This window comes from Hydra vulgaris, chromosome 05 (assembly GCF_038396675.1).
Source record: "Hydra vulgaris chromosome 05, alternate assembly HydraT2T_AEP".
NCBI classification, from domain to species: Eukaryota; Metazoa; Cnidaria; class Hydrozoa; order Anthoathecata; family Hydridae; genus Hydra; species Hydra vulgaris.
In genome coordinates, this window is record NC_088924.1 from 11,866,858 (window position 1) to 11,894,048 (window position 27,191).

Consider the following 27,191-nt stretch of genomic DNA (forward strand, 5'->3'; position numbering starts at 1 on the left):
TAATAAGTATATATAACATATTTACTTTAATAAACAAAAAAGCTGTAAATGCTTGCAATTCAAGATTGTTGACACAAGTTATTATGTTATGAACAGCATATTCAAATAAGTTATAGCAATTTTCACATAAAGCAGAAGGATTCTAAAAATAAAAATAAATAAATACATAAAACTTATTATTTCTTTTTTCAGAAATAATCCTCTAGTTTAAACAAATCTATTTTTCTGAACATTCATTAAAAATTTGTTACAAAATAATAGTTTATTAAACTGAACAAATATTAAATAATATGAAATAACAACCTGATAAAATATAGAAATGACATCGGCTAACTGATTACTAGATTTTGACATATATTCTAAAACCTAGAAATAGAATCTAATAATAAAAATATACAAAAGGTTTTTATTAAACAATTAAAAAATATTATTATATATTTTATTATTTGTAAACTTTTTCTCTTAAAAAAAAAAAAGTTATTAGCACTGTGAGTCCACTTAGAAGGTGAGCCAATAAAAAAGTTATACTAATGTTTGAAGTTTTAAATGCTTTTAACATTTTTTCGTCTATATCTTTAGATCATTTTGTATTTTTTAAAACTTTTATGGCAGGGTTTTTTTTTGTATTTTTTTGTATTTTTTAAAACTTTTATGGCAGGCTTTTTTTTTGTACAAAAGTTAGCAATACAAGGTAACTATTTTAATTACTTATGTTAAATATATTATTGCAATATTGCTTGCAGTATTCATACATTTAAATATTTCTTGCAGTATTAATAATATTGCTTGCAGTACTAACAAATTGCAATACTGCTTGTAGTACTAATACATTGCAATATTGCTTTCAGTACTAACAAATTGCAATACTGCTTGTAGTACTAATACATTGCAATATTGCTTGCAGTACTGACAAATTGCAATACTGCTTGTAGTACTAATACATAGCAGTATTGCTTGCATTAATACAGGTTTACTTGTACTAACAATTAAATAGGAAAAAAAATTTGACTTACAAACTGCAGTTCAAAATTCTGCTTAATCCAGTAAAATAAAGAAAAACTTTTTGAAAAATTTAAGATCTTTTCATATCTTAAATTTTTCAAAAAGTTTTTCAGAATCAGCTGAATTTTGATTAACAGTTATTATCAAGTCTTTTTCAGAATCAGCTGCATTTTGATAAACAGTTATTGTCAAGTCTTTTTCAGAATCAGCTGCATTTTGATAAACATATGAGCTGCTTTGATTACCGGATTACTAAAATAACTTTTGTAATAGACTTTTGAATTTTGAACTTTTTCTTTGTATTGAGTTTACTTTGAAAGGAATGAAATGACGGTGCTCTTGTTTTTGAAAGTCGATTTTCAGCAATAAAAAAATATTGTGAAAAATGATCAGAAAATAATAAATAACTTTAGCTGCAAGGTACGAACAGCCATATGTATTGGAAAATAAAAGCTTGCTTAAATCTTGCAAAAATTAAAAGTATTTGAAACATGCATGAGAGATTTAGCAGTTAGATGCATGAGAGATTCAGAATAAATGCAGTGGGAAACCACTCGCTATGCAGGCAGAGGGTGCAAAGTTCAAACTTCTTAATATTCACGTTAGCAGCATACTGAACTTGTTTCTTTATGAATTAGCCTTATTTGTCCAGGTTCTTATTTTCAATATTTAAAATTTTATATAATTTTTAGTTTAAATTAAAATGACACAAATAGTTTTTCAAAACCTTATTTTCCCTTAAATGGAGTCGGAAATTTTGTATGAGCAAAAGCTTTGTGGTTTTTTATTTTCCAAATTTAAATTAGCATAAATTAGCATAAATTAGCATGGTTTTTGTCTATTACTATAAGTTATGCATTTAAAAATCCAAGATCTTTTTTTTAAAAAATATTTTCTAAAAATAAATATTATATAGAAATTATAATATCCTATAATTTGCAAATGATAATAATTTGCAAATTTTAGGACTGTTAAATCATTTGGATATTGTAGCATGGTAATTAAAACAATTTTGAAAGTCTTATCAATTCTAATTAGGCCTTTATGTCCGAAAGTTTGAAAAAATGTCTGTTGTGCACATAGCTACCTAAAATCTAGACCTAACACTCATGCAAACTATAATAAAATCTAGACCTACCACTCATGCAAACTATAATAAAATCTAGACCTACCACTCATGCAAACTATAATAAAAACACAATGTTTTTTAGTTCAGAAAAGTTTGCAGAAGGATGTTAATGTGGTTTATGTACATTTAGTTAAAATTTAAAAAAATTCCTGAGACAGGTAATTAATAAAAAATGTTGTATTAATAATTGTTTTACTAATTATTGAAAGGCAAACAAAAAATAGCACTGCACACAGATTATTAAAAGATCTGGAAAAAAAACCTAGAAAGAAGCTATTTGGTTTCCCAAAAGCAAAATATATTCAATGATAATAGCAAAATAAAAATTATACTTCTTATCAAAAAAATATATAACAAATATTATTCACCAATAACTATTGAATGTTCTGAACAATGATCTCAAAATTGGTTTAAATTGAAATTGGATTCAATCTGATTGAAGCTATAGGACCAAGGCTCAAAGGGAATAACCTGTGACGCCACTAATTTTTTTTGTTTTTGAGATTCCCACATTGTGATCCACATATTGTGCTCTAAGAATAGTTTATTATTTTCTTTTAATTACGCTTCTAATATCAAGACCTGTTGATTTATGCCATAGTGTTAATTTTCCAATTGGGGTACAATGGCAGTATGGTAATTTTGGAAACTTTTTTTCAATTTTTTAATTTTTTTCAATTTTTTAATAAAAAAACAAACAATTAAGATGTGATTTTACAGGGTATTTCTTTAAATATATACATATATATAAAATCATAGTAACTATTATAAAATTCTCACCTGAAATTGTAAAAAAAGTTGTGAAGCTTTGTAAGGGATTTGTTGAGGCTTTGTTGAGATTAGTAAAGGAGGATTAAGATACCTTTAAATTTACAAATAATAATAATTAAAACTAAATAAACAACATAAACAAATAAACAATCATTTTATATTATGTTTATAAATTACATGAAACCTTGAATAAAATGTTTCAATAAATAATTTAAATAAGAACTTTGTTTTTTTTTTATAAACATTTGGATAAAAATTTTTTACACATTTTTCAAAATTTTTTATAACAGTGTAAAAATTAAGAAAACTTCTTTTGACACAATGATACAATAAAAGAAATTAAAGAAATTTTCATTATTTCATTAAAATTACTACATTCGTATAACATATTAATTACATTCATATAGTTTTTAAGATATTTTATTTATTATTTTTACCTAATTTAATCTAGATGCAGCTATGTGTTACTAGGTAAGCATTTCTAGGTGTCACTAGGTTGGTGTTACTAGGTAGGCATTACTAGGAGTTACTAGGTAGGCATTGCTAGGTGTTACTAGGTGGGCATCGCTAGATGTTACTACATTGTTGTTTAAAATTAAACTTTGCTCTGTTTTAGTAATCTACATAAAATTTAAAAAATAAGCTTTATTACATTTTTATATTTAGTAAATTAGTTTAATGATCATATATAGAATCATAATATTAAGAACAATAATAATTAATAAAGACTTTTAATGATTTTTGGTAGACACATTCATCAAAACTTTGGTAAACAATTGATTATTTTGGTTACAAAAGTTTGGTTATATTTTATTGTTTAAACTAAAAAAAATGTGGTAAAACTTTAGTGTAAAAATTTTCTCTCCATTATTTAGTGCCCAACTTCTTATGGACATCAGAGACATCAATATACTGTGTCAACCTCATTCTTGGTTTTTTATTTTAATGCCATTTATCTTTTAAATTATTGTGTAACAAAACTTTAACTTATGTAATATTTAACAATGATAAGACTTTACGCAAAACTATGCTTAAAGTTAAAAATTCCAAAAACAATTGGCTAAGTGCTTTTTAATGCCTCATACAAAAAGAAGTATATCATTAGATGCCTATAAGGATAGGTTCTGAAACTTTTCCTATGGTTTTACATGAAACAAACTACACAATACAAAAATATGCTTTCTTTTTTATAGTTTTCATTTTTAAACCTGATTTTAAAAATTAAAAATTTTATTTAAATTACAAAAATAACTCAAATAATTTTTTTGTAAAGTAAAAAAAAAAAAAGGTAATAATTATGTAATAAAAAACATATTTTTGTATTTTGAAGATTTGTAGAATTTTAGTATATTAGGAACAGTTTAAAACATGTAAAATTGTATTTCACTTCAAAAATTATATATCATTTAATACAAAGTTTATGTTTGATAGCTGAAGAATTGTTTACTTATGATCTTTTCAGAAAAAAAAATTTAAACAAGGCTGATAGCACTATTTAAGTTGGGAAAGCAAGCACTTTTAAGTTATGAAAGCAAGCACTATTTAAGTTGGGAGTTACTAGAAAGTAAATAAAATTAAAGAACAAGATATAAGAAAACAACATTTAAGACAAGACTTAAAGTACTAAAAATTGTATCATGAAAACAAAAAGACATCAAAAAATATCATAACATTGATGTGCAATTATAAAAAACAAGACAAGTAAGCATAAAGTAAGTTATACAATAATGTGACTTTGCTGAATAACAAGTTATGCAATATTAAGTTTTAATTGATGGAATACCTTGATTAAGCAGGAACCATGGTAGTACTTGTAGAAAAAAGGATGCAAACTTGCAATGATGGGACAATGATGTTCAAACGTGGTAACAAAGCAGGCTCAACTACATTTATAATGCATATTGTATCTATTATATGCACCTAGTCAAAAAGAACCAGCTGAAACATGTATTCTGCTGTCAAGATAATATATATTAAAAATTTATTATCTAAAGACTAAAAGATCTTGCTATTAATAGTAAGAAAACCATAAATAAACAATGACTTGAAACCAACAGAAAAAAGCTTCGTTGTCTACGCTTGTCTTAAAGTAGTAGATAATGTAGGAGACACAACTGCCAGCGGAGAGACAAAATAAATCAGCCCAAAAACTATTCACAAAAAAAATTACAAAAGGAATGGAATTCAGAATAGGAAAACTTTTTTGCCTGTAATGCCTATTTATGAATAAGAGCCTCAGATTATGTCGCAAATAAAAATAAAGTTTATATTATTGGCCTTCAAGGTATGATATGTAAGTATTGAGACAATACAACCACAAAGACAATCTTTGTGACCAATCAAAGAGTTGACAGCTGGGTAAATATTAAACCAAAACACTAAATTTTTATTAAACTGTTTCAAATTGTTAACTCTTATTAAGTTTTAACTTGGGTAATTCAAATCATTTCTAATATTCATGGTTTATTTTTGTAATTTAGTATATTTTTGGGGTGTTTTTTTTTATAAAACTTTCATCATAATTTTAATGATTTGCTTCTGGTTGGACATTTCTTATAATGATTTGCTTCTGGTTGGACATTTCTTATAATGATTTGCTTCTGGTTGGACATTTCTTATAATGATTTGCTTCTGGTTGGACATTTCTTATAATGATTTGCTTCTGGTTGGACATTTCTTATAATGATTTGCTTCTGGTTGGACATTTCTTATAATGATTTGCTTCTGGTTGGACATTTCTTATAATGATTTGATTCTGGTTGGACATTTCTTATAATGATTTGATTCTGGTTGGACATTTCTTATAATGCCATTTTAGGAATATACATTCATCTTTATATCATCTGAACATTCATTATCTAAACAATATTCATAATTCAGTATTCATGCAGTAGTAAAGTAGTAGTAGATCACTCATCTTGTAAGTGAGAAGCTCTGAGTTTGATCTCTATCACCTCCCTGGTAGTACACCACCTAACTTGTTTTTCTTTTTTTTTTACTGTTTCACATTCAATACATGAGGATCAATACATATATATATATTTTTTTAAATATGACTAATTTATAATAACTCGATCTAACCTTTATTACCTGGTCAGACAACTTTATTTCTTGATATGAATTCCATTCTATTTGGTATCCAGCACTTTTATAAATCTTTAACACCCAGCTTTTTTTTCAATTATTTAGGATTTTACCATGCAAAACAGCATTGTAAAGATTTGACAGCAATTAAATACTCAGATTTCCTGAAGCCTTCAACATCTCATTTAATAAACTAGAAGGAAAAGCAGCTGTGCCTAACTCTTACAAATAGCAGATTTCTTACAAATAGCAGATCTCTTACAAATAGCATATTTCACTTCACTACATGTGATCAGCTCTAGTGGCCTTTTACCTTTATTCACTGCAGATAAACCTTCTTTCAACATCTCTATTTAGCTATATTTTTAAATGAGCCATATACTTTGTTTTCTGCTTCAATTTGAAAAAAATATTTATCTAGGTTTTTAGGCTGTTTCTTCTACAACATTTCTATTTTTCTTAACAGCTCAACACTTTGGGCTCTGAAAATTTCATTTTATTCATCCTCTAAACCTAAGACTTCACTAAATAAGTTCTGCTCATCTGATTGAACATTTGATTATACCATGTATTACAACCTCTTTCTTTTATGTACTCTGTCAAAACCATATTGGCTGCACCAACAGGCCCATATCTCTGCATACAATCAACCACTTATTTTCTCCAATATTTTTCAAAACATTATCAAGAGCAATGTAGAACTGTCTCTTAAAAATACCATGTCTAGCCCTTTCTTAAGAGCCGTTTCAGCAATCTTTTCTTTTTTCACTTGAATAGAACCTACATTGAACAATTCAATATTTAATCTCACACTGTCTCACACTCTTACCAGCTACTTTAGGCAATCAACTTGTTAAGAATAAACCCTATAAAAAATAAGATAAAGTCTGTTTCATTTTTTTTTTTTCTTTAACTATTATTTTTTAGTTGTTTTTATTTTATATTTTAAATACTTAAGTTTGTACTTAAATACTCAAAAAACATTTTTTTTAATTTAAATTTAAAATTGGCATTTGAAATAAATAAAAAAAAATTAATAAAATTTAGTAAATATTTTCTTCTTAAATAAATTCTTTTTTTATAAATAAGTTTTTTATGAGATTTTTTTTGTCAACAATATGTTAAAACATAAAATTTGTTTAACAATTTCTGGTAAATTTTACATACTTAATTTGCTTAATCGTTTATTGTTTGAGTTGATCAATTAATTGATTAATCAAAATTTATAATAGGAAAAATGCAGGAGTTTTGCGCCTTTATACAATGGATTTTCTACACTTGAGCTAGTAACTGTTTCATGTTTAACTAACTGAATAAGTTATGATTTCCAAGAACATCTTTCATGTCTACATTTATTTCTTATAGAAAAACTATATTCCTCATGTTTTACTTAATAATGGTATGTTGATAATAATCTTTTTGAATGTATTTTTTCAAGATTTACATAATTATCCCACAATATGTGCAACAACAATGACATTTGGGTGCAACTAAAACAAACAAAAAAAATCTGAGGTTTAGATTAATTTATTAGAAAATATAAATGATTCACAAACTTTAAAATGCAAGCAATGTGTGAAAAAAAATGCTGCGAAAAACTCTCCTAAAACAAACATGACAAGCCATGTGAGCTGCTCCTCTAAACAGCTTCAGAGAAGAGCTTTTTGTTTTTGTGCAAGCTTTTTATTCATTAAAAAAATTGCTGATTACAAAATTTCAGTTTTATATTTGTTACAAGCCCAGGGCGCAACAAATCATTTCTTTTTTAATGAACGTTGACGCTCATATCTTTATTTATTGACAAATGCCTAATTTAAGAGATATATGTCATAAAAGAGAGTTTTATTTTCAAATAATTTTTATTCTAGTTAATAAGTTATTAGATATATCAATGATGCTTATTGAATTTATAATTGCCTATAGAAAAAAGCAATTGTAATGTTTAAGCATGGTTTTTTTTAAAGAAATTGCAAATGCATTTATTTTAAGTAAAATATTGCATGCTTTTGTTAATGCATGCAAAAACCATGCTAACACATTACTTTCTTTGATAGCGTTAAGTTGTTTTACTTAATAGTAACGCTATCGAAAGAAATAATCAAGTTTTATTTTAAAGTTTTTAAAATATATTTTAAAGTTTAGTAACTAATTATAAATATGTTTCTAATAATAAATAAAAAAATATCTATAATTATTTGAAAAAAAAATTGCTGAAGTAATGCATGTGTTTTTAAAAATTTTAAGCAAATGCTAACATTTGCATATGCAAAAATATAGAAACATTCATTTTTCTGTTTATTTTTTTAACAAAAAATTGCACCCTAGGTGTAGTTAAGGCAATTTTAAAGTATTATAGTATCTGCATATTTTGTTGACTATGACATATTTCCATTAAATGATCAGGTCTGTGAATTATGAAAAGATAAAAGAAATTAAAATAATAAACTTTTCAGTATCATAAAATTTAAATGTTTGTAGCAAAAAAACCCAGTCCAAAGATTCTTTTTTTTTTTTAAAAAATCTTCTTAAAATCACAATCACTTGCCCAAATTTGAATAAGATTTTAAATAAATACATTTTTTAGGAGAAATGAACATCATAGTTTAATAATATGGTCTATTCTGATCATTTATTGCCAATTTTTCTTAACTATAATCTCTTTCTTGGTTGCAGTTCTAGTATTTTTTATGAAAATTGATAGAAATATTGTATTTTGACAGCTATATAGTTAATATACGTCAGAACCAATTGGAACTAAGATCTATAGTGGGTTAAGGCACTTTTTCAAAAATTTTTAACTAAGTTTATGTTAACACCATTGAGCGAAAGTGATCTAAAGACTCCAAAATGATGTTTTTTAGATTCACTATTAGGGATAGTAAAAAGGTTTTGAAAATTATATAAAAAAAGAAAAGTTTCTTAAAATATTAAAAAAACCTGAAGCAAAAAAAATTATAACATCTCAAGCTCTTGTTTGGACACGTTAATAAAATCATGCTAATTCCAAATAAAAGAATTCAAATAATTTGCAAATCGCCTTACCTACACCAAGCGTTGGTAAATATGTTGCGCCATGTCAAGCATATGTTTGTTACATTAATATTACAAGAATATATACATAACTAGTGTCATTTATTGCAGTATGAAAAAAATTTTTAGACGACCATTGTTTATACTGCTTATAAAAAAAGTTTTATATTTTCTTATTGTAATAAAATGCAGGTATTTTAAGAATTATTAAAAATAAAGTTTAAAATGACAGCATTTTTTATTTTAGTTACAATTATAATTTTTAACTTTTGAGAGAAAAAATACTTATAAAAATACTTTTACGAGAGCCATAAATTGCTATAAACCAACTTAGGGGAGTGTCGGTGAGAGCAGAAAGATGGGAAGGCCTTGGCGGGAAGCAAGAGCTTTAGCTTTCACTTCCTGCTGAGGCCTGCTTGAGTATGCTGACCAGATTAGAGAAAAATTAAGTGATTTAAAAAAAAGAATTGAGAATGGTGAAAGATTTTCATTATCATTAGACAAGTGGAGCTCCAAGAAAAATAGACGTTATATGTGTATCAATATCAATATTGATATGAAAAATAGAAACAAGAATAGTCTTGGTATGATAAGAGTAAAAGACACAATGCCATCTACCAAGGCTGTTGAAATTGTTATTAAAAAAACTAGAGGAATTTAGTTTACAGCTCAAAAACCACATAATCGCTGTTATAACAGATGGATCATCAGTAATGAAAGAAATTGTAGGATTGATGGGTATTTATCATCAAATTTGTCATGACATACATCTGTGTTGATCTGTGTTTTGGCTGTGTTAGATGTTTTATATGCTAAGTATACAGATTTAGTAGAACCTGATGACAAAGATTTTGAAAAAGAACTCTTCAATAAGTTATCAGGAAGATTTTACACCAAGCGAAGGACAAAGTTGGCTTGAAGTAGCTCTTTCTGATTACAAAATCAAATTTGTTCAATATTTTCATCATTGATAAAAAAAGTTAGAAAAATAGCTTGCCTTTTTAGAAAACCATCTGTAAAAAATGATTTTCTGCAAAGAGAGTATCATGAAAATTAATATACACACACACTGTATCTCAATGTTTGCAATGCTGAAGCGGTTGGAATCAAAAGAAATAATAAAACCAATACTAATAAATTTGTCAGTTATTCATTTATATCCAACACATTGTGAAATTGAGCATATTAAGGAAATTGTATAATTAATAAAAATCATTGAGGTAAATTTACTTGCTTTGGGAGGGCGAGATTGCAATATAATTAATGCTTTTTTTTATATATTAAATTGAAAACACAATCAAGTGAGACTGGTAAAAAATTCTAGGAAACAGTAAATAAAACAATATTTGAATGTAGAATTCTTTATATAGAAGGCTTGTTAGAGCATTTAGAATATTTCAACACTTACCAAAAAACACTTTCACAAAAAAATGCAATATTAAAACAATCAACAAGAAATGAACTTGCTCTAACAATTAAAGAAATTGTTCATTGTTTATTTCTCATTGATGAGAATGTGAAACTAGTTTAAATCAAGAGGATGAGGCCACATATGTATGTACAGAAAACGTTACAAAAAAAAGGAGAATTGAATTGCATTTTATCAAAGAAAATACCAATCTTTCAACAGTAGTAACTTTTCAAAATAACAATTCATCAATTGAAAAAGAAATTAGTATTTTCAAAAAAATAAATTAAAGAAGAGCAAATCATTTATTTAACAAATGTACAATGCTTTGCTTACTATTCCACCATTGTCAACTGAAGTAGAAAGATATTTTAGTGCAGTAGGACTTTTTATAACCATATTCAATCATATCTTTTATAGAAACACAATGGACATTAAATAACTGTTTTGAATTCACTTATTTTTTAATTTTTATGTTTTTACGTTAAGCTTTTTTTTTATGTTAATGAAGTACTAATCAAACTTATTATGTTTTCTTCAATTTTAAAAATTAAAATTTTTTACCGTTCTTAGACATAATATTATAACCTTATTAATTATATTGAAATATTTTATAACTTTAAACCAAAATAAATTTATATAAAATAAAAAACTTAATGTTATTTAATGTGTAATTTAAAAAACATCGCTAATCAAAAACTCTTCAAAATGATTATTTACAACAGCCCTAATACTTAAATATTACTGAGTTTTTATTAACCACAATTTTAAACAATAATGATAACAATGAGCAAAGAACTGTAGTAACCTGTTTTAAAAGGCTTTTATAACTGCAACGTTTACACATGTAAGGAACTTTAATCCAACAAAGTTTTATGCCATTTACATATGATGAAACAATTCATATGGTCTTATTACTTATACCTTTCTATTATAAATAATTATTCAAAAGGAATTGCTTTTGTAGCAATCGTTACAATATATAAATATTAGATACTGGAATTGCAAAATGGCATTGCACAAGTCTTTTAGATTTGATTGAATATGTATTGGTATATTCACTTAAAATTTTTTTTTTAACTTGTTGCTTTACTTTACTTTCATTCATGACTTTTACAAACTTTATCTAAATTTTACTATTTTGCAAGTTATGAGATTAAAGTTACTTTGATTTAAATAGATTTTCTTATTAAAACAAAAAAATTAATTTTTTATTAGAAATAAAGAAAATAAAAAATTCACCGTGATGCCAACTTAATGAGTTCATTAAGATAACGTTCCAGCTCTGCGTAAAGAGAATGTGAGATCAGCATATTCTGTGACTTCATTTTATCAAACTGCATAGAAAAAAAACTTTGCATATGTGATTGCAATGCGGATAAATCTTTACCTAAATAATTTGTTTCAAAAAATATAATGCAGTTTACACAATAAATATAAAAAATAAATATTTAATAAACTTAAAAAAAAACATTACAATCATAAAAATTTGTTTTTTAATTTCAAATTATTAACTTCATCATATACACATAGGGATAGGGAAAAGAAACAAATGTCTCATCCTTGAAAGATATCAGTGTTGTATTTTCTTAACTATGTCTCTATGTAAAACTGCAACTAAATAAAAGGCTATTCTGTAACAAAGTATTAATACACTTGGTACACTTTTGAGCATCCTACTTTTTTAAGTGCAAACTTCTAATAATAAAAGTCACATGATGTCAGGCCTAATTTAAAACTTATTGTAAGCAATATTTTTGTTTAATAAAATCTTTGCATGGAAAAAGATCTTTGGAGTTGCATCACTTTAAATCTTAATTTAAAAGTTCCTAAATTTTTTTTTCATCAAAAATAAATTAATTTTGCTAAATTTTGACGCAAAATAGGATAACTTACTCTGCTATTGTTCTTTATTTTTGTTTTTCTTTATTTGAATAAAGTTTAAAAAGTAATGCCATAAGGAAATAGTATTTAAACACTCTAGAATCAAAAGACAAGCTAAGGAAAAAATCATGGCTTAACAAGCCTGGTAAGGAGTAAAGTAGTCAATAATGTAAAAAATGTGTACAAAAGATAAAATAGTTTAAATTTGGTAAGATAAGATCCTTGTTGGGCTAGATCAAGAATGTATAAATTTGAATAGCAAGTTTTATTCAAATTTATCTATTCTTGACCTAGCTCAACAAGGATCTAAAAGTTAACTAGCAAGACTTACATTACCACATTATAAGTAACAGCAGTCTGCTCCTTGTTAGAGTTTGTTTTAAATATTTTACTATTAAGATCACATAAAAGTGCAACCTGTATACCTATATTATGCTCAGCATTGAAGTACTCTACAAACCTTATTATACTATCTTAAATATACCAATTCCTAACAAACATAATAACTTGTTAATAAAGTTAAATTCATCAACTGCTTTTAGACTACATGTTAATTGAATAAACAATTTAAAATAACTTAATAAACAAACTATTAATTAATAAACAAACTATTAATTAATAAACAAACTATTAATTAATAAACAATAAGGTTAGATCATGATTAAGATTATCATGATCCTGCTATAAGTAACATGTAATCCATTAAAATCTGCCTCATATTCTACTGATCTGCTTTTCTAAGCAAAGGCTAGCAAAGACCTACTTGCATTTTGTGAAGCTAATTTAAGGTATATAAGGTAGAACTATTTGCAAAGAATTTTTCCTCAAATTCGATTCTTAAATTTAATGGCCATACTCTTTCTGCCATTCCAGTTAAAGAGGTTAACCCATTGTTGGACATCTGAATCATTCCGGCTTACTTTGCTTCTTTAATTCTTAATTAAATTCTTTTACATTTTGCGGTCCAGAAAACATTCTTATTAGTCTAACAAAAATATTTTCCAGACCTCTCTTAAATTCTTTCTAAACTACTAACAAGTGCTTGATTTAATCTTGTTTTCCTGCCTGCTGGAAAATGGCAACTGTGGTTCCAATTTTTAAAAACTATCTTTAACCCTTATCGTTAACTATCATCCAATCAGTAATCTCTCTATTATTAGCAAGGTCTTTGAGTCTTTAATCAACAAAACTCAGACACTATTTAATTTTCAGTATTGTAAGGGGTACTACAAGGTTCCATAATTGGTTCTATGCTCCTCATCTACATCAATGTTCTTTTAAATAATAATCTACTAAGTGACTCTATTTGCTGATGAACCACAAATATATAAAAATAAAGTTTTGATAAGTAATCACTTTTTAATCTCTAAGAACAGGCAATCTTGAATCTGATCTCTCTTTTGTGACAACTTGGTGCTTGAAGTCCCTAGTAAATTTTAACGTAAACAAAATTTTTTTACTGCTAAGAACTATCATAATACCCTTGATATTTCTATATTAATAAATGATAACACTCTTAATGAGTCATTACTTTCCTGAACTATCTTTCACTAACAATTTTTCATAGAAATTATATATACAGTCCATTGCAAAGTTGGCATCTTTCATTCATTCCTGACTTTATTATTTCCTAACTTTATTCATCCACTTATCTCATTTAACTGAACCATTATTAAAAAGGTTTACTATTAAGTAACGAAAATAAATTTAAATTTTGAATTACTATAAATCTATAAATTTATTGCTAAAGCAACTTTAAAGATATATTATTTATAAAAAGCACCAAATTAAATACTCCCTCCATTCCAAAGTATTATTCTGATTTCAAGTTTTTTTACTGTTCCAAAATACTTTTCTGATTTGATAATATTACTGATTTTGCTGCAATGGTTAACATCCACTTTAAGATCTATGTATCTAAAGGTATGTATATATGAAAAAATAGTCTAGTAAATCAAAAATCCATATTATTTATTATTGTACACTTTATTAAATAAAAACAGAAACTAGCATGATTCTATGATTCCAACTTCCATTTTGTAAATATTTCATTGTTTTAGTGCAAACAGTAGATTTTTAGGCCGTTTTTTATTGAGGCTTTTTTTCAACTCAAGTCAACTTAAATCATTCAGCATTGCTCGTTTGTAAGCTCGTGTGTATCTCCTCGAAAAAAAATGAAACTTTTGGAAATAATTTACAAGTGTATGAATTATCTTTATCAACTTTATTTTTTTACCTTTTATCAACAAATTTCTTAGAAACTTTTAACTTTACTTTACCCATTACCATTTTTTTGAAAACTTGATTGAAAATATTATTAACTAATAGTAATTATGCTAGGTGTTTCTAAAAGTTAGGAACATTTTTATAGTTTTAGATGTTAGATATATCATAGAAAAATGAAATAAAATGTCAACAATTGAACACCTAATTTTATTTGGTACAAATCTCTACAAACCATCTATTGAGCAGACATTTATCGAGCAGACATCAATAGTATACTTTTCTATTTTATTATTTTTCATTAAAAATAAGAAAATTGTTTTAATTTTTTTGCTTTTTTATTTATTTATAACAAATCAAAACAGTATTTTGAAAAAAATATTTTCATTAAAAAAACAACTTCCTTTTTTATTATTTTTATAATCTTATAAAAATGATATAAAATATTATTTTTAAAATCTTACCAGAAAGAAGAGATTTACCCAGTACATTCATATCTTCATATTCTTTGGTGCATATAAGCTTTTCTAGAAAACCATGGGCTTTTGCAATAACAGACATACAAGTTTGGGGATCAGTAAAGTTTTTTTCCTCAATGCACTGATAAAATAGAAATTATATATATATATATATATATATATATATATATATATATATATATATATATATATATATATATATATATATATATATATATATATATATATATATATATATATATATATATATATATATACACACTAAAAAATAAAGGTAGAAATTTTTAGTTAAGGTAGGATATGTGATATACCCTTAGTAAGGTATAATTTTCTACCATATAAGGTTGAAAATTATACCTTTAAGTTAGAAAATTGTATGACAAATAATTGTTTTTAACATAACTTTCTACCCTAAAAGGTAGAAAATTATACCTTACTAAGGGTATATCACATATCCTACCCTAAGGTAGAAATTACTACCTTTTTGTTTTAGTGTGTATATATATATATATATATATATATATATATATATATATATATATATATATATATATATATATATATATATATATATATATATATATATATATATATATATATATATACATATATATATATATATATATATATATATATATATATATATATATATATATATATATATATATATATATATATATATATTATATTAGGGGTGTACCCTAGTGGTTGTCTGGTGGCAAAGAGCAACTCCTTTTTTCCAAGGGCAACAAAAATTTTTAAAAAAATGCCTGTTAGTAGCCCGGCAGGATAACCAGCAGTTTGTTACTTACAAAAGTGTGTTTATTAATAAAACCTTCTTTTGATCTATGAATATTTTATTCCTTGCGATTATTCTAAAGAAAACTTTAAAAAGCATTTAAAGTAGTTTAACAATGAGTACACTACGGTGCATTATATAATTTCACTAAACTTAATCAATAGAAGTCGACACGCGATTTAGTACTTCGAAGTGTGGCTGTATTGCTTTTTTAACAATTGTTGTTGCATTTTGAAGCACATTTCTTCACAATTTAAAAAATGTGTTTTAAAAAAATTTTAAAATTAGTTTTAAAACTACATTTTCTTTAATTTCCAAATGCTATTGTATCATATTTCAAACCTTATAGTCACATTTTGAACCACGTGAATGGGCAGTTTAATCTTTAATAACACTGAATCTCTTTTGTTTTTCATTTGTAAAAAAAAAAATTATTTTGACTTTGTCAAACAAAATTAACAAAATAAAAAACATTAAGATGCACATAAAAAATCGTTATTAGAATGAAATTAACGATGCACATGGAAATTCTTTTTTTTTTCTTAAAAAAAAAGATTTTTAAACATTTTAAAAATTTTTTTAAAATTTTCAAACATTTTTCATTATAAATTTCCAATTTATAATGAAAAATGTTTAAAAAATTAAAAAAACGTTTTAAACATTCAACTATATTAAATTTGATTGAAGATTCAGAGAGAATAATATAATATTTTTCCATATTTAAAACATTTCTTTACAGTTTTGGCTTTTAACCTTTTCGCTTCACATAAAGATTGTTATGAACATTATGACAAAAAGAAATAAAACAATACAGATAAAACACAATAAATTAATTAATTTACTTTTAAACAAACCTTATTAGACATATTTTAGTTGTTCGACGTTTAAATTTTCTTCAGTATTTTCACCCAAGAAAAAATAAAAATTAAAACTTTTACACTGGACTACTAATTATCATAGCGGATGATTCAAATGAGAAATAAAAACTAGTTTCAGTCGCCTGCAGGGCGACCGGGAAAAAACCATAGGGTACACTACTGTGTATATATATATATATATATATATATATATATATATATATATATATATATATATATATATATATATATATATATATATATATTGTGCGGCCGTGGTGCAGTGGCTAGAGTGCTTGCATTAGAAGCAGGAGATCCAGGTTCGAAACGAACTTTGGACATATATTCGCGTCAGGGTAAGGAAGGGGGTGTGAACTTCCTAGTTAAATGCACCTCGGCAGTGCTCTGTGACAAGACCGTAAGGTCTTCTTGGGGCACCTAAATAACATAATTAAAATATATATATATACACACATATGTAATACAAAGTATAATATAGTAATAAAATCAAATTTTCAAAATAAATTAATAAAATCTCCTACATCATTCATCAGCTTAAATGTGTCAATAGTGTTCTCAAACAGCCAGACTACTACACTGGATATAAGTTTGCAAATATTTGACTTTGAACCACTACTTGAATTACTAAAAATAAAGATACATTTTATAGAGCAAGCTGTGAAACATTCTCACTTGTTTTTATAAAAAGTATCTGTAACTGTATCATAATTTGATTATAACAATGGTTAAGAATAAATGAATGAACAATGAATGGAAAGAGCATTTACATTCAACTTACACAGAGACGTTTATACACTTTTTCAAAACATCTATTGCACCACTAAAGGAAATGATTGAAGTTCCAAGTGAAAGCTAAGAAGAAAATTCATATGTAGATCAAAAATTTCAAAATATGGGTTCAAAAATAGAAAAATTAAAAAAAATCACACAAACTGCTTACTTTTAGAATACGCTCAGTTACAATCATTGGTTGAAAAACCTTAACAAAAGAAAATTAAAATTTATTAGTAAACAAACAATTTTAAAGGATCGCCTGCTTCTACAATAACAACTAAAAAATATACTAATAAAATAGATTTGAGAAAACATTTAAAAAAAATTTTCTTGTTAATGAAATAAAAAAAACCTGAAGTGATATGCCTTCATTTAAATAATTTAAGAATTGTGTATTTTTTGTGCTGCCAATGAATGTAAAATGAATTAGATGTTCTAAAAAAAAAATTTAATATTTATTTATATATTTCTATATATTTCTATATAATTTTATACTTTTACACTTTAAAAAGTATTTACTTTAACTATAAGAAACAATAATTAAGAAAATACCTAATAAAACATTATAAAATCTCATAAAATATTATAATATTTTATATTTTTATATAAAAGAATCTAAATATACATACTGTTCTTTTTTAAAAATTATATGAAAATAGATGAGAGGGCTAAAAATTTCCACACACACATACTTATTCAAATGCATAAAATCTTGAACTGTTTGATAAAATCTCATAAAAAGATTTAACATCTCTTTGTGAGATTTTATTGCACACAGATTAATTAAAATTTCAGTCCAATTAAAAGAATGCTAAAAAAAACATTAAGTACTTTTGGATTTACAGAATTTTGAAAAATACAAGTAAATGGTAACATATCAATATATTACAAGTAATAAAAAAAATTAAACATATTTCTGTATGTTTACTGTTTAAAGTTTTGGCTTTTTATTTTAAAAAATATAAATTTTTTATACAAATATATAGTTATAAGAATTATATAATATTATATAAGAAAACCAAATATAAATGGTTACAAAATTGACAATTTTTTTTATAAATTATTTATATAACTGTTACTTATTTATAAACTATTTATATAGTTATTTATAAAAAATTCTGAATTGTGTATAAATTTTTAAGTGTTTAAAACAAATTTAATAAAAAATTTTATAAATTTCGTATAACATATGACAACAAATGCAACAAAACAAGTAGGAAAACTTATTAACAAAGCAACATTTCTTCCTATTTGCAAAAACATCCCTCAGCTTGATATTGCTGTTGATCTAATTCATCTAAGAAAGAAGTTGTAGATTCCTTAACTACAGATCAGAAGTATTTGTACAAAATATATAATGCAGTAACATTAGGTATTTTTCCTCATGATTTAAAAGATATTCAAATTGACTTGCACAATCATTCAAGATAGTTGAATCTCGAAAAAAAACTTTTTTGAATCTGGTGCTTTGAGCATGGGTTAAAAAAATACACAACTTAAAACTACTAGCAGAGTTGATCACAAGAGTTTACTCTGTTATGTGGTTTAAAATTAAGCTAATATTCTTAGTTTAGTAAATAAATAATAAATACAAAGTTAGAAACTATTTTAGTTAAAAACTATAATTTATATTTTAAATTTATTTTATTATCTATCCGAATTTGCACATTTGTTGATTTTAGATAAATAATAACTGGATTAATAGTCCTTAAACAGCTGACTTTGATTAACCAGAAGAAATGTGTGGAGGATATTGTATTACCATATGTCTGCTCATCTGCCTGAAATACACCCAGTGAATGAATTCTTCAGACTATTATGCGTAGTTCAGATAAACAAGAAAGAAGATTTGCAGTGATGAAAATCATTGATATAAGAAAAAATAAAAACAGGTGACGGAAAATGTCAAAACAAAAAAAAAACCAACGTTAAATACTAAAGCAAGCAATCTGAGGGATTTAATAAATTGAGAAACAGAAAATATCAGTGAACCAGTTCTTATTTGTTGTTTAATGAAGTAAGACCTTATACGACTTAATGACAATCCAATGATTGTACGAAATTTTCCTGTTTATAGTCAATTTATTAAACACAATGTATAAGAGGTCACCAGGGCTTCAATGCCTGAATGCCATTCAAGGAAAGATTTGCTGAAAAAGCTCTAATCAAAAATTAAACTTTTTTTTTATGTTTTAACGCTTTGTTATAGGTAGATAATATTTTAAAGACTTTAAAAAATGTAATGTGGTAGTTTATGGTCTAATTTTAATATACCATAGAGTAACTTTAATTTATAGAATTGTTTAGATAGGAATACTATTAAAGCAGTTTGCAAAAACAAATGTAAATGATGTATTTATAATTAAACTAATATTTTTAAGTACAAAAATACTTGCAAACATTGAATGTAAAAATAAAGAAAATCAATTCTCAGTATCATATGGTCGAAGAATAAAGAAAAATGGCCAGCTAAGTTTTAAACTCAAAAATTTTTAAAAAGTAACCCACCTTATTACATACTGTCCATGGTACAAGAAATACAATTTAAAATTTGATAAAATATCAAATTTTGCTCACTGATCACTTTTTTGTAGCGGAATCTTGTGATAGATTTTTAACTATGTTCTAGACAAACTGGAGCTCTTAAACTTTCAGCATTTGTGTAGTCCTGATGAATGTGTGTTAAAATTGTTTCCAGGGTAGATGACCAGAGGGTCCTTAAGGCTGGGGGTTATGTCCCACTTTTCTCAAAAAAAAATTTTTTTTTGCATTTTTTATAATGTAAAAGTAATGTTGAAAATATTGTCTTCATAAATTTTTTTTTGTTTACAATTTGTTCCATTTTGTTTTTGGTCATTTTGTATTAAACTATCTTTCTTAAATGGTTTTAAGAAAGTATAAATGTTTGTAAGATTTTTGATTTCCAAGTATATGGATTAAAAACAGTCATCCGTCTAAAATAATGATTTTAACAGAACTTTACATTGTATAATTTAAAACTTAACAAAAACAAATTGAAAAGAAAACAGACAGAATAACAGTGATCTATCAGACAACAACAATTGAAGAATACAAATGGATGTTAATGAACAAAATGTTATCAGAAGTAATAAACTAGCTCATTCTTACATTGCGAAATGTCAAGCAAGATACCTAAGACAACAAAAGGAAAATTTGGCAAAAGACTGCTGTATTGTCTTAGGTGATTTTGCAGAAAACTACACATTTGTGATTCAAGATGGAATTGAAAGTATCATTGGTTCCAAAGTCAATGCATGTTACACCCGTTGTCCTCTATTTATTAAACAAAAATGACCAGCTTAAAGAAAAATCGTTTTGCTTCATGTCAGAAGATAATGAGCATGACATTGGTTTTGTGTATGACGTTCAGACACAAATAATTAATTATTAAAAAGAAAATCATCCGAATGTTTCAAAGATTCTTTATTTTTCAGATGATTGTGCTGCACAGTATAAAAACCACCAAAACTTTTACAATATTTGCCTCAATAAAGATGATTTTGACATCGATGCAGATTAGACATTTTTGCTACAAGTTATGGTAAGTCACCATGTGATGGTATTGGTGGCACTGTAAAACGATTAACTGCAAATACAAGTCAACAAAGGCCCATAAATGACTAGATATTGAACTGTAATAAAATGAATTGCAATTTTAAAGCTCGATTGCTGTACAAAAAACATCAAGGGATTTTTTTTTTCAAAATTGAAAAAGAAGGACTGACAGAATTGAAACACTTTGAAAAATTGTCTTCAGCTAAGTAGAACAATTCCTGAAATTAGGAGCTATCACCAATATAATATAACAGGCATGTTTTTTTTTCCTGATATTTAAAGTACTTAACCTAATCAGCAAAGTAACATCAATACAAAGAAAACTAACATTAATACATTAAATTTGGTGAATTTGTTCTGTGCACATATTATACATTTCATTGGATTGGTATGATAAATGAAACTAACAATATTGAGCAAGATGTTATGGTAAAATTTATGCACTCGTACAGTCTTTTTAACAAACTTTTCTGACCATCTAGAGCAGATAAATGTTGGGTTCCAATTACCAACATAATTTGTAACTTTAATTTTTGAAAACAATTTTAGATTTTACTAATTATTATATATATCTTTAGAGTTTGTCTGAAAGGTTAGGAAAAATCACAAGATTCTAATACAAAAAAAGTGGAACACTTGCCCAAGTCCCCCCTAATGTCTTGGGGCCCTGAAAGCAATTTTAACATGCACATTCATTTACAGAGCTTCAACTAGTCTGGATGGTAGTGAAAAATTAATTACAATATTTTGCAACAAAAAAGTGGGAACTGTGCGCTGTTATTCATATATGGAAATCCATATACTTGCAAATCTAAATCTGTATATTTTTTGAAAGATCAATAAATATAGAATGATGTGTAATAATTTTTTTTTTGATATCATCAAAGCCAAATGGGCTCTTGAGCATTAAAAACATGCATATAAAAAATTGTCTACACTTATTTAAATTGATAATTACAGCTACTTAATAATAATTTTTTACATTTTTGATCATTTCATTGGATTGGTCACCCCCGAATATAGCTGTTACAAATTTTTATGTAAAAAAATCAAATATTTTTAAAGTTATGACAGCTTTAAAAAAATTTGATTTTTTTACTTAAAAACTTGTTGCATAATATGTGACTTGAAAACTTTGAATAATCGTTGCAATTTTGAGGGGACAAGAGGGGCCTAGCCAGTATCTGCTAAAAGTAAAGCAGTTATATTTCAGAATCTTCTTGGAGCCAGCAGCTAAAAAATCACAAAGAATTCTTATTTTACTAATCACTCTCAATTGTATAAAAATCAGCAAAATCTGAGATGGTGACATGATCTGGGTCATTTGAATTACCCATTTAAAATTTTCTACTTGATAAACAACTAAAAAACAATTAAATTTCAACCACATAATTCTGATAATTAATTTACAGATCACCACATATTAGACAATCAGATTAAAACCATACTTTTCAAACAGTTTCATTAATAGTATAATGCCATTCATAACTATAATGGTTTACTCCAATATTAAAGGTTTATATATTATATATAAGAGCACTCTATTTTGTATATTACATTTAAAATTGATTATATATATATATATATATATATATATATTTATATATATAAAAATATGTATATAAACTATATATATATATATATATATATATATATATATATATATATATATATATATATATATATATATATATATATATATATATATATATATATATATATATATATATATATATATATATATATATATATATATATATATATATATATATATATATATATATATATAGATCTATAGTTTGTTGTCTTTGGGAAGAGCGGAAGGAAAAAAGTGATTCTTACGCCAACACATACGTCACTTTTAATTACTTTTGACTTTCGTCCAACATTTGCGTGTTGGACGAAAGTAAAAACCATTAATTTAATTACAAATAAACCGTTTTTTAAAAAAACCACAAAAACGCAAATTTAATTGACCAGAATTTTTTGATTTTTTAATAAAATATTTTTATTTTTAATTTTTTTAATAAAATGTTTTTTTTTTTTTTTTTTTACTGTAAATCAGTGTTGCTACATCGACTATCTTATAGTCTGACTCGCAAGGGAGTGCTGCTACATCGACTGACAAATAGCCTGACTCGCAAGGGAGTGCTGCTACATCGACTGACAAATAGCCTGACCCGCAAGGGAGTGCTGCTACATCTACTATCTTTTAGCCTGACCCGCAAGGGAGTGTTGCTATATCGACTGAGGGTTTGGTTGGGGCAGGCAGTCTATCAATTAATAAAAATAAATAATTCAGGTCTTGCATTTTAACTTTTACTTTTTGTCAACAAAATATGGAAAAAACTTTTGGACAACATCTACGCGTTGTATATATATATATATATATATATATATATATATATATATATATATATATATATATATATATATATATATATATATATATATATATATATATATATATATATATATATATATATATATATATATATATATATATATATATATATATATATATATATATATATATATATATATATATATATATATATATATATATATATATATATATATATATATATATATTAATATAACAATATATATAAATAAAAATATATATATATGCGTATGTATATATATATATATATATATATATATATATATATATATATATATATATATAATAATATATATAAATAAAAAAATATATATATGCGTATGTATGTATATATATATATATATATATATATATATATATATATATATATATATATATATATTAATATAATAATATATATAAATAAAAAAATATATATATGCGTATGTATATATATATATATATATATATATATATATATATTAATATAATAATATATATAAATAAGAAAATATATATATGCGTATGTATATATATATATATATATATATATATATATATATATATATATAATAATATATATAAATAAAAAAATATATATATGCGTATGTATATATATATATATATATATATATATATATATATATATATATATATATATATATATATATGTATTAATATAATAATATATATAAATAAAAAAATATTTATATATATGCGTATGTATATATATATATATATATATATATATATATATATATATATATATATATATATATATATATATATATATATATATATATATATATATATATATATATATATATATATATATATGGGCAATTCCACGAGAGTGGCGGTCGTAACATTTAACACTCTTTAAGCTATTAAAAATGAACCAAAAATGGAAATGACTTTAAACTTTCCAGAAATGTGAGAAACTATAATTTAGTATGTTACAGCATTAAAATCTTTTTTCAAAAATTAAATCTACGGTCGTGACGCTTACTTTTTATCATTTCTGAACAAAACAACTTTGTCAGACTTGATGCAGCGAATGGCATGGTAAAAAAAAAATAATTTGGTGTGTGTATTCAGCACATATCGATATTATTATAAGCTGAGTTTCATAGTTTTTATATAAAGTTTTACAAGCATTTTTATGTTGTTGTTTTTTTTTGTCGTGACGATCGTAACAAAAAATCCTATGCTTAAAAGCAACAAATAAAACAACACAATCAATGATGTAAGAAAACAAGTATAAATGATTAGTAACAACCATGTAAAAAATGCAATATAAGATTATCAAAGTTTTTAATTATGGATACACAATACAATTTATCCCTATATATATATTTACAATGCATAATATATATATATATATATATATATATATATATATATATATATATATATATATATATATATGTATTTTAGATTATTCATCTCCCCAAGGCCCGAGGGGGGCCACTACAGTCGAGGAGGCTACTCATTTTTTTGTGTTTTTTATTTTTTAGTTGTTATTCGTGGTGCAACCCTCTCTCAACTCTTTAACTCCAAAACACAAACCTTGCCGAGCAAGGCCGCTGCGCGGAGAAACTAAGTTGAGCGCGGTACTTCCAAGGACGTGGTGGGAGTTGAACTCCGAACCTCTCGCTTACAAAGTGAGCGCTCTTACCACTACACCACTACCGCATTTTAAATATATATATATATATATATATATATATATATATATATATATATATATATATATATATATATATATATATATATATATATTACACATTAAAAGTAATTTAATATCTTTTTTAATATGTAATATATATATATATATATATATATATATATATATATATATATATATATATATATATATATATACATATATATATATATATATATTACACATTAAAAGTAATTTAATATCTTTTTTAATATGTAATATATATATATATACATATATATATATATATATATATATATATATATATATATATATATATATATATATATATATATATATATATATATATATATATATATATATATATATATATATATATATATATTACACATTAAAAGTAATTTAATATCTTTTTAATATGTAATATATATATATATATATATTACACATTAAAAGTAATTTTAATATCTTTTTTAATGTAACTTTTTTTGCTATCGCTTATTTTGTTGTAATTAATAAAAAAAATTTCAATTTATATATTATTACCGGATATTTGTATATAAAATTAAATTTTTTTTAGCCCAACTGAAGTTGTCTATAAAATAGTGGAAACATGTAATGTTATTTTATTTTTTGAAAAAAAAAAGGTTTTTATTAATAAGTGGAAAAATTTGTCTTATTTCTCAATTGTTCTATTTATATTGTGCAAAAAAGAAATTTTAAAAATATATATTTGTGTATTTTATTATCCTTATTTATTATGAACTTATAATATTTACAAGACCACTATTTTCATTTTAGCCAGGAAAGGAATTAAGAGAGCGAATCTACTATTTAACAATATATTATAAATAGTGAACCAATCAATGATATTTACTGGTAAATATATTGTTGGTGTTATTGTTGTTTCAGTATGACAAATCAAATCAAATCAAATCAATATATTTTCACTTTAATAATAATTGTATATATATACAATCGTGCGGGACATTTACAAACACTTATAAACTGATGACGTGTAATGACCTATGATGGTATAAATTATAGCATAATAATAATAATAATGATAATAATAAGTAATAATAATAACAATAATAGTAATAAATAGTAATAATAATATTAAATACAGTAATATAAAAAGTATAATCTGCATATATATTTTACTATATACAGATATATATTTTACTATATATTTATCTATATATATAATAGTGATAATCATTAATAATAATGCAAAATAAAAAATATAAAAATCATAAATAATATCAATAACAAAAAATATAACAGGTCAAAAGAAGGAAAGAAAATGGAGAGAAGTTTAACGACTTGGAAAGAAAAGTCAAAGAAGGAGAAGTCCTTGGAGAGTTTTGTTATGTACCAGAATTTTTTAAGCATAGTATTTTATAAGGAAATAGAAATATTGAATATGCATTAAAGTATAATAAAAAGAATTAAAAAAAAAAAAAAATGGTTATAAAAAATTAAGCGGGTTGATTGCATAGAAAATAGTTTATAGTTTAATTAATACATGTTACATGGTTTAGTAACAATGCCACAAATTTTAGAGCCATATAAATTTTACAGAATGATGAAAATGACACCCCAAATGACACCCCAATGACAATTTATTTAAACCTAAATCTCAAGTAAAACGATTTTTATTGGTTAGTAAAACATATTTGCAACAATGATTTAATAAGTAATGCAATAAATTTTAAAAAGGCCTGGTGGCTTTATATAATAATTGCTACAATAACTTAATTATCGATCGATCAAGACTGATTGCATTATACACATTATTATGCTTAATTTGCCATTTTTTAATAAAAATCAAGTTATCATAACTATTCACCTATAAACATTTGAGACTTTAATAAACTAGAGGTAATTTTAGAAGAGCTAAGTAAATCAACAATGGATATCTTCTCCCGCATCATAATCACCATAGCATTGTTCACTTCGGAGCCCATTTTTGTTATGATTTTAAAATTTAAAAAGCAACATGTGAGACTATGTTGTTCATATGTTATAACCCCCCTCTCAAATTATCAAAACTAACCGCTTTCAAAATTTTTATGAGCCCC

General features: G+C 24.6%; 1 protein-coding gene across 1 annotated transcript in view; it reads right to left on the reverse strand.

Moving 5' to 3' along the window:
- Positions 1 to 27,191, reverse strand: part of LOC136071858 (mediator of RNA polymerase II transcription subunit 24-like) — a 69,367-nt gene extending 42,176 nt beyond the window's left edge. Inside the window, exons 1-10 of the mRNA XM_065797378.1 lie at positions 26,960 to 27,191; positions 17,814 to 17,896; positions 17,628 to 17,666; positions 17,466 to 17,539; positions 17,209 to 17,311; positions 14,996 to 15,131; positions 11,667 to 11,814; positions 2,912 to 2,993; positions 304 to 366; positions 26 to 142 (exon numbers count right to left, since the gene is read on the reverse strand). Coding sequence (XP_065653450.1) covers positions 26 to 142; positions 304 to 366; positions 2,912 to 2,993; positions 11,667 to 11,814; positions 14,996 to 15,131; positions 17,209 to 17,311; positions 17,466 to 17,539; positions 17,628 to 17,666; positions 17,814 to 17,896; positions 26,960 to 27,077 — 963 coding nt within the window. The 5' untranslated portion in view covers positions 27,078 to 27,191. The remainder of the gene's footprint in view (positions 1 to 25; positions 143 to 303; positions 367 to 2,911; positions 2,994 to 11,666; positions 11,815 to 14,995; positions 15,132 to 17,208; positions 17,312 to 17,465; positions 17,540 to 17,627; positions 17,667 to 17,813; positions 17,897 to 26,959) is intronic.